General features: G+C 43.3%; 1 protein-coding gene across 1 annotated transcript; it reads left to right on the plus strand.

Annotated features, from left to right (window-relative positions):
• Positions 1-248: 248 nt before the first annotated feature.
• Positions 249-12,573, plus strand: LOC147151866 (equilibrative nucleobase transporter 1-like). Its single transcript, XM_086020749.1, has 10 exons — positions 249-435; positions 1,384-1,513; positions 1,742-1,788; positions 2,580-2,653; positions 4,249-4,341; positions 5,022-5,134; positions 5,665-5,768; positions 5,849-5,992; positions 7,863-7,970; positions 11,877-12,573. Exons 1-10 carry the CDS (start codon positions 249-251, stop codon positions 12,065-12,067), a joined length of 1,191 nt encoding a protein of 396 aa, XP_085876875.1. The 3' UTR covers positions 12,068-12,573.
• The last annotated feature ends 423 nt before the right edge of the window (positions 12,574-12,996 follow it).

Below are 12,996 nucleotides of genomic sequence, written 5' to 3' on the forward strand. Positions count from 1 at the left end.
AGAGAAAACCCACGCAGGCACGGGGAGAACATGCAAACTCCACACAGGGAGGCCGGAGCCGGGATCGAACCCACGACTTCTGAACTGTGTGGCGGACGTGCTAATGGTTACCATAGTACAGTATATTTGTCAAGGTGGATTCAGCATAGACAGAAAAATAGAGAGAGCTACAAGAAGAAATGGGCACAGATTTCTGATTTTACATCACTTCCTCCTTGACAGGTGTGTGTGCGCACGACGCTTGAACAATGTCGCTGTGTCCAAACTGCTTCCAAGTGCAACGAGCCCTCTGTTTCGTCAGTGGCAAGGTGGAGAGACTGTTCTTTGCAGGGATCATGTTCGGGTGGGCCTCCCTCGTTTTCCTTCTGAAGTCGCAAGGGTACTTCAGCTCCTTTTGCGTCAACACCACCAAGAGTGATGGCTCACAAGTCCAAGGTCAGTTTTGCTCCTCTCTCCTCTGACTTTGAATTCTGGGGAACTGTGGGGTTCATTCGCGACAGGATCGTTAATACTCACTACCCCGATGAGCTTCACGACATCATCTGTCTTGAACAGTTTTTTCGTTCACCTCTGAGCACAATCAGTGCGATCATAACAGTGAGTTGACGAGGTGCGGACGTTTGAGGAGGTATGTGACATTATTGATTACGTTTATGCATATGGGCTCTTGATTGGCTTAAATGGATATGATGGTAGCTGCATCAAAATGGGTAAGGCGTTGTATCTGCAGTTAACATGCAGTCTGTTGTAAGTTAGGCTGGAAGTGGTAGGACCCAAGAGCAGACAGTTAAAGTAACAAACAAACTTTATTAAGAAAAGAATCAAAGTAACAAAGAAACTGAGGACTGGGCGTGGCAGCGGCTGAGCTTTCAAGACTTGGGGCTGTGAGAGAACAAAAGAAGAAATTAGTCCAAATACGAAGCACTGGTTTAGCCCAGGAAATAGTTCTCCAACAAAAACAAAGTAATTAACTAAAAATCACTAGTACACACTCGGAGGAACAGCGAAGTGCAAAATAAGAACAACTCAGCACTTGGAAACAACTCGAGTCTTGCTTTGTTAGCAGAAGGTGAATACAACCTGTTCCTTTGCACAAGACAAGACGTTTTGGCGAGGAGTAGAGATTTGACCGGAGGCTAAATACTGGATGAGTGATGGAGAACAAGTGTGAGCTCAGCACACCTGTGCACGCCCAGCCCTGAAAACAAAAACAGAAACCAGCACAGGAAAGGGAACTGCAAACACTTCAAAATAAAAGGGAACAGCAAACTACTCACAACACACTCTGATATTAGGCACGATTCTCTCTTTTTGTCTGAACGGTGCTTGGCGGCTTTTGCGTTTGAACCAATCATAACTTGTTTGTCTGTTTGTCTGTGTCAGATTGCAGGGGGCAGGATGAACAGTTCTCTCTGGTCTTCACAATCGCATCCTTCATGAATAATTTCCTGACATTTCTAAATGGAATCATCTTCGACCGCTTCGGTACCTTGGTGGCTCGGCTCTTTGGATTGTGAGTGTTGTGATAAGATATTGAAATCACACCACCAATTAGTTCATGTTTGACCTACTGTCTGTCCTATAAAGCTAATACAATAAAATGTATTATTGCATCATGGTGCAGAATTGATTTAAATCAAATGACCTCACCTTATTGTCATGCACACAACAACAAAATGCAGATTGATGCAAAGCCAAAGGTAAACAGGTGCAAATAATGACTTGTGTTGTGTTGCACCAGAGCCCTTCACACTGGGGGTATCTTGATGTTGGCCTTTGCAACTCCAGGTAAATACCTCCATCTTTGTCTTTCCCATACCAGGGGTTACCAACACTTTTGAAATTGAGAACTACTTCTTTGGTACTGGTTAGTTAATGGGTTAACTGGTTAATTAATTCTACCTGTGAATATTGTCATTTGTACAGGTCATTTCATTCTCAGAGCAATGAATTGATCATACCTAGACTGTTGTGGTTGTCTTAGGACAGGGATGGGCAATGTGGACCACGCTGACACTGAGTGGCCCCTCAAAAAAAAAAAAAGAAATGGGGGGGAGAGACATAAATAATTTGCGGAGGAAATGTTTCCTCTACTACAGTGGACCCCCACAATATACTCGTAATTTTTTTCACCGACAGATTCACCTGTTTTGAAAAGAACATATATATTTTGGGGGTTGGGGGAGACAACCCCTGTTTTTCATGGAAAATGTATATCAACCCCCAAGCCCAATTTTCCCAATGCCTTTCAATGGTAGTTAATTATAATTGGATCTTTGCTATTTGCTGCTCCCCCCCCTCCGTATTTTACACATATTTAAAATCGCCTTTTTGTCATACATCTGGATAGGAAGTGCATGGTGCCCCTCTAATCTCTGCAAGTGTTTACATTTTCAAATGATCACTTTGACTAAATTCATAGGAAATAACAATGTCCTGTCATTGGTGAGATATTTGTAGAACATACCCGTAGGCTTCTCATGCGGCTACTCATATACAACAAAAAGTTAGAACTCCTATTATCATAAAATGCGTGTGACGATGCTCTGCCCTTCCTCATTTTTCTCTCTCTCTATCAGCACTATCCATGTTGCTTTACCCAGCTCTCTCATTCATAGCTGTGGGTGGAATGATGCTGCTTACCAACATGCAGGTACAGTAGATAATCTGCAATAAGTTTTTGTGTTTTTCAAGTGACTATTTCAGTCGTGGAGCAAATTTATAAAGATTAAGTTGGTGATGGCATGTTGGAATGTAGTTAGGAAATCACGCACACCCAACTACATACCAACACGCAATCACCAAATTAATCTGCGTCTGGTAAATCCAGTCATGCATGTGAATGGGCACATGAATGGGCACGTGTATGGGCATGAAGTAGATCATTAGTGGATCATTGTATTTGTTTAATGAACTGCATATTCACAGATTAATTTGCGGGTGCGTGATGCTGACAAACTATCCCCGTCCCATCTTCTTTGATTTGATGATTTTACAAATCATTCAGCCATCAAAAGCTGCATCATAAAGCTCTGATCAATTCGCGTGCTAACGATTGTTTTGTGGACACATCTGTGGTTAAGAAAATGTCAGTGAACCAAGCTGACTTGTTGACCGTAACGGATTTCTTCTGGCGGTAGTCACTCACACAACTGATTTGCTTTCATTAAAACTGCCTACTAATAGTCCTGAATCAATCCATTGTTTTGGCTTTATAATCAAACTCTGTCGTGAAGGAGTTAACTTGTTTTAAACTTCATAATCCAGACATTAGTTGTGAGAAACCCCAAAATGGAGATCTGAAGTTTATGTTGTCATACCAATTGATTTCAGTCTGCTGTACCCTCTCCTCAAGTCCCCGCTACTGTCCTTCTGAATGGACAGTATTTGGCTAACTACTGCCACCCAGAGGCTTGGCATACGTTTGAAAACGCACTTCCGCGGTTCCAACGCAGGCGGGGGGATATATGGTTGTTAAAAAAACCCGGCTAGGTGAAGACAAGGCTTCAATTTTCCATTTTGCAAAAGCCATGAGGCTTCAATGAGCCTGGATATCACCTCCCTCCCTCCCCCAATCTAAAGGCCATACCAAGAGAGCAAGCTAGGACTTTATTGTGCCTGCCACGAGCACCCTTTGACCTGGCCCTCTCACCTTCCAAGGGTGGAATATGCTAACAAGACGCTCATCTGCTCTGACACAGGTATACCACTGCATGTCAGCCTCCAATGTTGACTTAGCAGAAATCCAACATTGTCATTCCATCAGTTCACGGAATACCTATACTGCCTTGTTCCGTAATGCTGCTTGCAACCAACAGCTCACCATCGCTACAGGATTCTCACTCCAAATTACTGTCCTGGACATGAGGTTTGGTTTTCCACAAAGGTCTTGCAGTTGGCCGAGGGGTAACTCTGTTTCAGCACAAATTTGGAAATATGAGGCTTCAGACTGACAGTGATGATGTACAAAATAGCTGTTTTTAACTACAGTTAATCAACTTAGAAGTTAGATAAACTAAACTAAATGAACAAAAACGAATAAATAAAATTCGATTTAACAATTTTAGGGAAAAAGACAGCTAAATTAATGCAATTATCCTCAATCATGAGACGCGAGTAAGAATGAGCAATTCAAGCTGCTTTTTATGTGTTAAAGATGCATTAGTGTTCAACCATTAGTGATTTAAGAGAGAGCTGCTTGTGATATAACAAATGTGATACTCACCCATTGAAATTCTCCTCCTGAAGGTGGCAAATCTGTTTGGTGCTCATCGTTCCACCGTCATCACGATCTACAATGGGGCCTTCAACACTTCCTCGGCCGTTTTCCTCATCGTCAAAGTGCGTCTAAGGCCCTGTCTGCACGTAACCGGGGTTTTTGAAAACGCCGGATATAAGCCTGCGGTTAGCCCTATCATCCACACGACCCCAGAGTTTTTTCAGTGAAAATGCAAAACTCCGGCCGCAGTGGAGATTTGCGGATAACTCCGGATATCTCCTGATCCGCGTTTTGGTGTGGATGGTTACACCCGGAGATTTACGTCGTCGCTGCGCGACAAATTGCTCTGACGTCACTAGCACGACTTGTGTTTTCATTCGAGTCAACATGGATTCTCGCGGCGCTGCGTTGGTTATAGCCAGGCTTAATTATTTGCCTGCAACCAACCACTGCTTCTCGGTGAAAGGTTTGAAAGCAATTCTTACCTCTTGTTGGTTCTCCCGAACGAGTTTGGCGCCGTGTTTTTGGTTTCGTAGAAGTGATGTCAAAAGACGGACATTCTTCCAAATGGACAGTATTTGGCTAACTACTGCCGCCTAGAGGCTTGGCGTGCGTTTGAAAACGCACTTCTGCGGTTACGTGTGGATGCGTTTTTTTAATGTGTATTCCAACGCAGGCGAGGGGGAGGGGATATACGGTTGTTAAAAAACCCCGGCTACGTGTAGACAAGGCCTAAGTGGGAGCGATGCCTTTTGGCAGCTGTTAAAGTTTATCAATGATGATCTTCACTTTGATGCTACAGTTGGTGTACCAGGCTGGCATACCCCTCAGGGCCACTTTCCTGTTCCTGGCTGCTGGCAGCATCCATCACCTTCTCAGGACGATCTTCCTGTTTCCCAGAACCTCGATACCGAAGTACACAATAGAAATGGAAAATGTAGGGCTTGCCCACCAACACGTGGGTAATTAACCCTCTGGGCTCTATACTGGCCTTTTGGGTCCAAAAAAAGCCTCTGCCGTTAGCATCTCTCCCGCGGCGGTGTCAATCACAGACACTTTTTTTTTTGGGGGGGTGGGGGTGATTATTTTCATGAATAAGGGCGAGGGGTCGTGGCTGGAAGTGTACCCAGGTCAAGGGTGGAGGGTCGCGGCCAGACCGGCAAAAATGGGTCAAGTGCCCAGCTCTGATTATCACTACTATTCTCTTGGCAGTAGGAGGTCTGATTTTGAGTCAAACTTCCAAGTGGGCCAAGCCGATATGATATGGGTGACGTATCACTGCTGGTCCTCATTAGTCAAACAGAGTTGTCAACTTTGCAGCATTGTAACATTTGAGGATGAATTGCAAGGAACTAGGACTACAGATTGAATCTCTCCTGCTCTAATAGCAAATTGTAGTGAGTTGTAGGCCCACGCTTTTCTCTGATAGTCCTCTCTGACCTCAGGATATCCTACAGAAGATCAAGAAATCCCAATGAAACTGTGCAGACTGTTTTTCAGACACCAATAGATGAAATGCCACCTGCAGAGAAAGCAGCAGAAAAACCTGGTGTGTGCAATCATGAATTAGTCTAACACGGTCTTAACATAAAACGTGCCTTCACATCTCATCTGCAATGTCTTCCTCAGAGAGAACTTTCCGTGAATGTGTTCTGTCCAAATTCTTCTTCTTGGCCCTTCTCTGGTTGTCAGTGATCCAACTGAGACATTACCTGTTCATTGGCACACTCAATCCCACGCTGGAGCGTCTAGCTGATGGGGATACATCAGTTGGTATGTATACACATGCACACATCCACCCACACTCAAAGACACATAAACCCACCCATCCAAAAAAAAACACACACGTACGTTTAACCTTCTCCACATTAGCATGGTGGAGGGGTTCGTGTGTCCCAAAATAGGAATTAAGTTGTCTGGGGCTTTTTGCCCATGACATGGTCACCCATGGCAAACAGGTCCTAGGTGGCGGACCAGAAAAAGCACAAAGCAAGGGTGCCTATGCATGCACTTGATGATCGAACTTGCGGCCGCATTTCTTATCGGCTTGGGTGAAGAGAGGAGTGAAGCTGTAAACTGATCACTACCTGGGGGTGTGTTGGCTCCAATGGTGGGCGAAGAGGCAGGTCTGACCTGAATGATACAAGAATATTGAGAAGGTCTGCTGGATATATCTGACAGAGTCCCCTGTCAGAAGGAGTTTCAACTCCCATCTCCTGCAGAATTTTGACCTCTTCCCGGGGGAGGCTTGGGCCATTGAGTCAGAATGTTCCACACCTCCATTATTGCAGCCGACCGGAGCTGTAAGGTGGTCTGTACCTTGAGGTGAGGGATCCTGTCAAGCTGAAGAAGGAGTCCTATGGGGACCTTTTGGGCCTGTGGGACTCCGGAGGCAGCTGATGTGTAACGGCAGGCCAAGTGGAATGCAGCTCTGCCAGTCGCTAAGGCAAGAATTTGAGCATGGGAGGATTTCGGTGAGGCCATAGAGAACAACTTCCGGACGGCTGCAGGGAAATTCTGATCTACCATCCGGCGTCTTGAATCAGTTTGTTTAGTGTGGACGGATTCGGCTGACTGCGACGATATGAATCCTCGCCTCCTAACTGGAGCTCGGAAGATGGAGCACATAACACCAATTTTGGCCTCCCTCCACTTGCTCCCAGTGCATTTTAGTCTTCAATTTAAGATTCTTCTATTTGTTTATAAGTCATTAAATTGCCTCGCCCCAGCGTACCTCTCCGAGCTCTTCCATTCCTACGCACCTTCCCGCAGCCTCAAGTCTGCGGACCAGGTGCTGCTTGAGGTGCCGAGGACTAAGCGGCGCCACGGAGGGGATCGAGCCTTCTTTGTCTCTACTCCCATCTTTTGGAATGACCTTCCATTGGATATTTCTTTGTTTTGATTTCAAACAAAACCAAAAGGTGCAGAGTGTTCCCAGGATCAGTACAATCTCTAATAAAGTTAACTGAAAATTTAAACAAATAGTTCCTTGAAGTTAACACAGTTTTAAGTTGATGTATTATCGGCCATCAGATTTTAAAAAAAGGCCGATACCGATATTCATCAAAATGCATTATATCGGCGCCGATAATCGGCCCGGCCGATAATCGGTCCATCCTATTAATGTATTGATTTTACTTGTTGTATTATGGCTATTTTGTTGTTGTATGTAAAGTGCTTTGTTACAGCTGTAGCTGTTGTGAAATGTGCTATATTGTATTGTATTGTATTGTATTGTATTGTCTCCCTGTGTGGAGTTTGCATGTTCTCCCCGTGCCTGCGTGGGTTTTCTCCGGGTACTCCGGTTTCCTCCCACATTCCAAAAAACATGCATGGTAAGTTGATTGGACTGTCTAAATTGCCCCTAGGTGTGATTGTGAGTGCGGATGTTTGTCTTTGTGTGCCCTGCGATTGGCTGGCAACCAATTCAGGGTGTCCCCCGCCTACTGCCCGAAGACAGCTGGGATAGGCTCCAGCACGCCCCGCGACCCTTGTGAGGAGAAGCGGTATAGATAATGGAAGGGTGGATGTATTGTATTGTATTGTATTGTAAAGTAGATGACTATATTCAGTGCTTCCACTGCGAAATGAGAAGTGACATGTTAACTCATTTGTGTCTCACCTTTTCTTTTTTTGTTGGCAGTGAGCCAGTACATCAATGCCTTTGCTTTCACTCAGATGTGCGCGTTGCTAGTATCTCCCATTAATGGCTTCATCATGGACCGACACAAGCGCAAACCCCCAGTGGCAGGTAACACAAATGCAAAGGGGGGCAGATGGGATTTTGGAAATCGGGGGACCAAGCTTATGAAAATGATAGATAAATAAATAAATAAATACACAGTGTATATATACACCGTATATAATGTATACACATATGCATGTGAAATAATGGCTAAATAATAATGTAAAAAAAAAAAGCCAACTGGATCAACATTATTTGTACTTGATGAAACTCTTATTTGTCAAGGATGCCAATCACTCACCAAAAAATGTTTTCCTTGTGTATTAACTTAAATATAAACAACAACAACATATTTGATTCAGCAGTTATAAGCATCTACCGAAAATTGTTCCTTTTGTCTTTCACATTGCATAAAGATGACCTTTTCTACCGCATGGTAAGATTCGTGCCCCCTGTGACGGTGTGTTCAATTTCCACTGAGTGTCAGAATTTAGACGCTGTAATGCAACTCTGGTTGCACGCTCCCAGTGCTTCCCTGCCTTATAAACTATAACTATAACTATAACTATAACTATACTACACAACATGTAACTAGTGTGTTTACACAAGTAGCAGGTAGCATCATATATACAGGGGTGGGCGATATGACGATATTAGATTGTTAAGGAATTTGTTTGTATAGCGAGAAGCTATAGCGGAAAGTCACCAGGTAGCAGAGTTGGTCCCGAAAAGAAACTCCACATCCACAGTGTCGATTTGGTTTGGCTTTTCCTCGGAGGAGAAAGGGCAAACTAGTTATTTGCAAAGTTTGCAGAGACTCGGTTCGGACGTCAAATGACAAGACGACAAACCTGTTTAATCACTTGCGGAGACAGAGACAGCACCCAAAAAACTACGCCGACAGCCAAAGCAAACGGAAATCAGACACATGGTAGCCAGAGGCAGCCACTAGCTCCAGGCTAACACAACCTATGGTTGTTGTTATCCTTTTGGCTTTTCCCCTCAGGGGTCACCACAGCGAATCAGGTGTGTGCTTGATTCGCATCATTGATTTGGCAAAGCATTTTACGCCGGATGCCTTTCCTGACGCAACCCGATTAGCAGGGCACACACACGGACACCATCACTGAGCGGGAATCGATCCCATGCTGCCCACACACAACTCGGGCACGTGTACCACTACACTATCAGTGACCTAACACAACACAGTCATTCGACAAGGGCACTCCATATGAAAAAAGCAAGCAGTGTAAAGAAGTAACTGAGACAGTGACTTACTACCTTGCTGAAGACATGATTCCCATTAAAACAGTGGAAAACGAGGGCTTTAAAAGACTCTCCAAAGAACAAGACCCGTGTTACGAGCTGTCTTTTTATGTTTACATTATGTTACCTTTTAGGTTTACATTCAGTGCACATTTTGATAAAAACTGGCACTATTCAAATTAAAACCTGTTCAGAAAGCTTAGCTGGCTTAAAATGTCTTTTTTTTCCTTTTAGAGTTTTATACACATTTTAAATATGTTTTATATGTCCGACTTGAGGAAAATCTTTTAAAAATATGCAAATTAGTCTAAAAAAAAACGATGTAAAAAAAGAATCATGATAAAATCTCCAACCCTCTAAATTTGTTGAAATAGTTGAAAAACCTCTTCTGGTGAAGTTTTGTCTAAATCAGACAAGATTTACCCCTGCCTCAATGACCTTGAATTTTGCCTATAAGACACCAAGGGTCGCGGGGAGTGCGTTTTTTTGTCTAGAGGTAATAACTGTGACATAATGATTGAAATTTTTATTAAAATAACAGTTTTAACATCCATCCATCATCTACACCGCTTATCCACTCAGGGGTCGCGGGGAGTGCTGGAGCCTATCCCAGCAGTCTTCGGGCAGTAGGCGGGGGACACCCCAAATTGGTCGCCAGCCAATCACAGGGCACACAGAGACAAACAAACATCCGCACAACCACACCTAGGGGCAATCAAGAGTGCCCAATCAACCCACCATGCATGGTTTTGGAATGTATGAGGAAACCGGAGTACCCGGAGAAAACCCACCCAAGCACGGGGAGAACGTGCAAACTCCACACAAGGAGGCACGGGAAGAACATGCAAACTCCACAGAGGAAGGCCAGAGCCAGAAATGAACCCAAAACCTCTGAACTGTGAGGCGGACATGCTAAGCAGTCGACCACCTTCAAAACTGTTCTTTTTGGAGTCCAAAAAGGGATTATGTAGAATGTCGCAAAACAACTTGAAAGAGAAGTTGCTGAGATGTTGCTGCTCATCACCGGTTCTCATGCTGAGCAAAAAGAAATGCCATACCCTCCTCATTTGTGACAATGTTTAAGGCATTGGCAGCATTTTTTAAAGACTTCTTCAGGGATTGCCTGAGCATCACCCTGCCCCTTGTTTTGTTTGACATTCCTTAACTCATTGAGAAGCTATTCAATTTTTGCCAGGGTAGTGTCTCTTCGTTGCAATGGTCAATCACAATGTTCGACGCATCAGTCACTGCCTCCTTCACAGACTTCTTGTTTTGCTCAATATGGGAGATCAAAAGTCCAAGTACTTCTTCAGAGTGAAGTTAAGAGCCACAAATGTCTTCATTTGGAGCAATCAAATAATTCTGCTTAGCTGCAGCCATGATTTAAAGATAACACCTCAGCCAAATGCCAAATCAAAACATCATGCTGTATAACAACATGACTACAGTGCAAAACCAAATATCAACCAAAACCCTTATGTATTGATTTGGTTTACAATATTTGACCACAATGACAATCTTGGTTTTGGAAAATTCCATCCGTGGACACAGTGGGATTGAGGAAACAAGGAGATTTTAAACTTCAGCACTGATATGTTTTATTGTCCTTTTGTCAGCCATAAAACGAGATGAGGCTAAACTTCGAGATCATCGAGGCAGGGGTAAATCTTGTCAGAACTGAGAAAATTTTATAGCGGAAAGTCACCAGGAAGCAGAGTTGGTCCCGAAAAGAAACTCCACATCCACAGTGTCGATTTGGTTTGGTTTTCCTCGGAGGAGAAAGGGCAAACCAGTTATTTGCAAAGTTTGCAGAGACTCGGTTCGGACGTCAGATGGCAAAGCGACAAACCTGTTGAATCAGTTGCGGAGACAGAGACAGCACCCAAAAAACTACGCCGACAGCCAAAGCAAACGTAGATCAGACACATGGTAGCCAGAGGCAGTCGCTAGCTCCAAGCTAACATAACTAACCCAGGGTAACACAGTCATTTAATAAGGACAATCATGAAAAACAAGCAAGCAGTGTAAAGAAGTAACTGAGGCAGTGACTTATTACCTTGCTGAAGACATGATTCCCATTAAAACAGTGGAAAACGAGGGCTTTAAAATACTCTTCAAAGTACAAGACCCGCGTTACGAGCGGTGTTTTCATGTTTACGTTATGTTACCTTTTAGGTTTACATTCAGTGCACATTTTGATAAAAACTGGCACTATTCAAATTAAAACCTTTTCAGAATGCTAGGCTGGCTTTATATATATATATATATATATATATATATATATGTATGTGGAGGTGACGGATTGTGGTCTTTAGGAATCTGAGGGGGGCGTGTCCCCCGTCCCCTGTGCCATCTACGCCCATGCACATGTAAAAATCACTATGATGGGAGTTTGTTCCCCAAAAAGCAGTCCGTTCCTCATAGAAGAGCCTTTTCTGAGGTGAACAGGCACTGCTGTGGTTGACCTTCTGAAACCTTCGCCCATTTCTTTGCAAAACAATCTAATTTGGTTTCACCTCTGATACACTTTGTCTGCAGTGAAGCTTGAATGCTTTTTCAAATAGTCCAATAATGTCCAGTGCAATGAATTTGACACATGATGAAATAACTTGAGCAAAATAGCTTGAATACATCAATTCCATCCATCAATTTTCTATAGTGTGATTAATCAGATGTCTTATCTTCTGTTTGTGTCCATGTTCATAGGAATGAGTGAACAAGAAGCAGATCTGAATTCCGCAGTTCTCTCCTTCTTCCTGACCTCACTGCAGGCCTTGGTGTTCTCAATTTGCGCCTCCATCCCTGTGCTGCCACTTCAGTACTTCACCTTTGTCATGCAAATGGTCAATTACAACTTCCTGTATGGCAGAATTGGTGCTTTTGTCGCTGTGGTGTGAGTAAACTTAAATGATTTCAGATACAGTATAGTCATGCCAAACTGTAGCAATACCACTTACACAGAAAACAGCCATACATACAGAACAAAAATCAGCAAACAGTAGATCTATAAAAGCGAAAACAAAAACTTAGGTTTTGGCAAAACAAAGCACAGGCAACAAGTGTTGATTGCCAAATGGCATAAAGCTTTTTGGGGGGGAGTGAATAAAAACACATAAACATACAGTATATACACACATGCACTTAAGTGAATTGTAGTGCCCATTGGGAAACAATTAACAGAAAAACACATATTTGATATCTGATTGGCAGTAAATCTCCATAAGATCTGCATCCTATTTGATAAACAGGGCAAGGTTGCCTTTTGAAATCGTGAACTTAGTTTCTACCATACCAAGTGACAAAAATAAAGTAATTGTGTTTTCCTGTTACAGTATTGACTCACCTCCTTATGTGTGTGTTTTTTTTTCTTTTTTTGGGGGTGGGTAATTGTGTAGTTTCCCACCGTGCCACTTTGGGAAGTTGTTTGGCCTCATCTTGGGTCTCTCAGCGGTCTTCTCTTTACTGCAGTATGCCTGCTTTGCTGTGGTGGAAGAATTGCTGGATGGAGATCCTTTATATGTGAGTGCATGACTCACAAAAAAATGAAGCATACACCGCTTTGCTGCATCCAGTACAAGGTGTCTTGAATCCGTACAAGGGACAACGAAACCTGACGACTATCAAGGAAATGTGCTGCGGTCCTCAGCAGGATCAAAGACCCAAAAGACAAAGAGTGACCGACTTAAATTGACTGAAAGCTTTGTATTGCAAAAATATTGTTAAATGGTAAATGCACTTTACCAGTTTGCGCTTCATCTACACCATATGGTGCCCAAAGTGCTTTAGAAATTCTCACATCCATTATGAGATTTTTTTTTTTAACTAA

This window comes from Filicampus tigris, chromosome 2 (assembly GCF_054856515.1).
Source record: "Filicampus tigris isolate MCC_2025a chromosome 2, RoL_Ftig_1.0, whole genome shotgun sequence".
Classification (NCBI taxonomy): domain Eukaryota; kingdom Metazoa; phylum Chordata; class Actinopteri; order Syngnathiformes; family Syngnathidae; genus Filicampus; species Filicampus tigris.

What these genes read in the sequence shown, in the direction of transcription:
- LOC147151866 (XM_086020749.1), top strand. Translation starts at nt 249, where the DNA reads ATGTCGCTGTGTCCAAACTGCTTCCAAGTGCAACGAGCCCTCTGTTTC. An exon ending in TGATGGCTCACAAGTCCAAG is followed by an intron (nt 436 to 1,383) that starts GTCAGTTTTGCT and finishes TGTCTGTGTCAG; the next exon opens with ATTGCAGGGGGCAGGATGAA. An exon ending in CCCAGAACCTCGATACCGAA is followed by an intron (nt 5,135 to 5,664) that starts GTACACAATAGA and finishes CTCTGACCTCAG; the next exon opens with GATATCCTACAGAAGATCAA.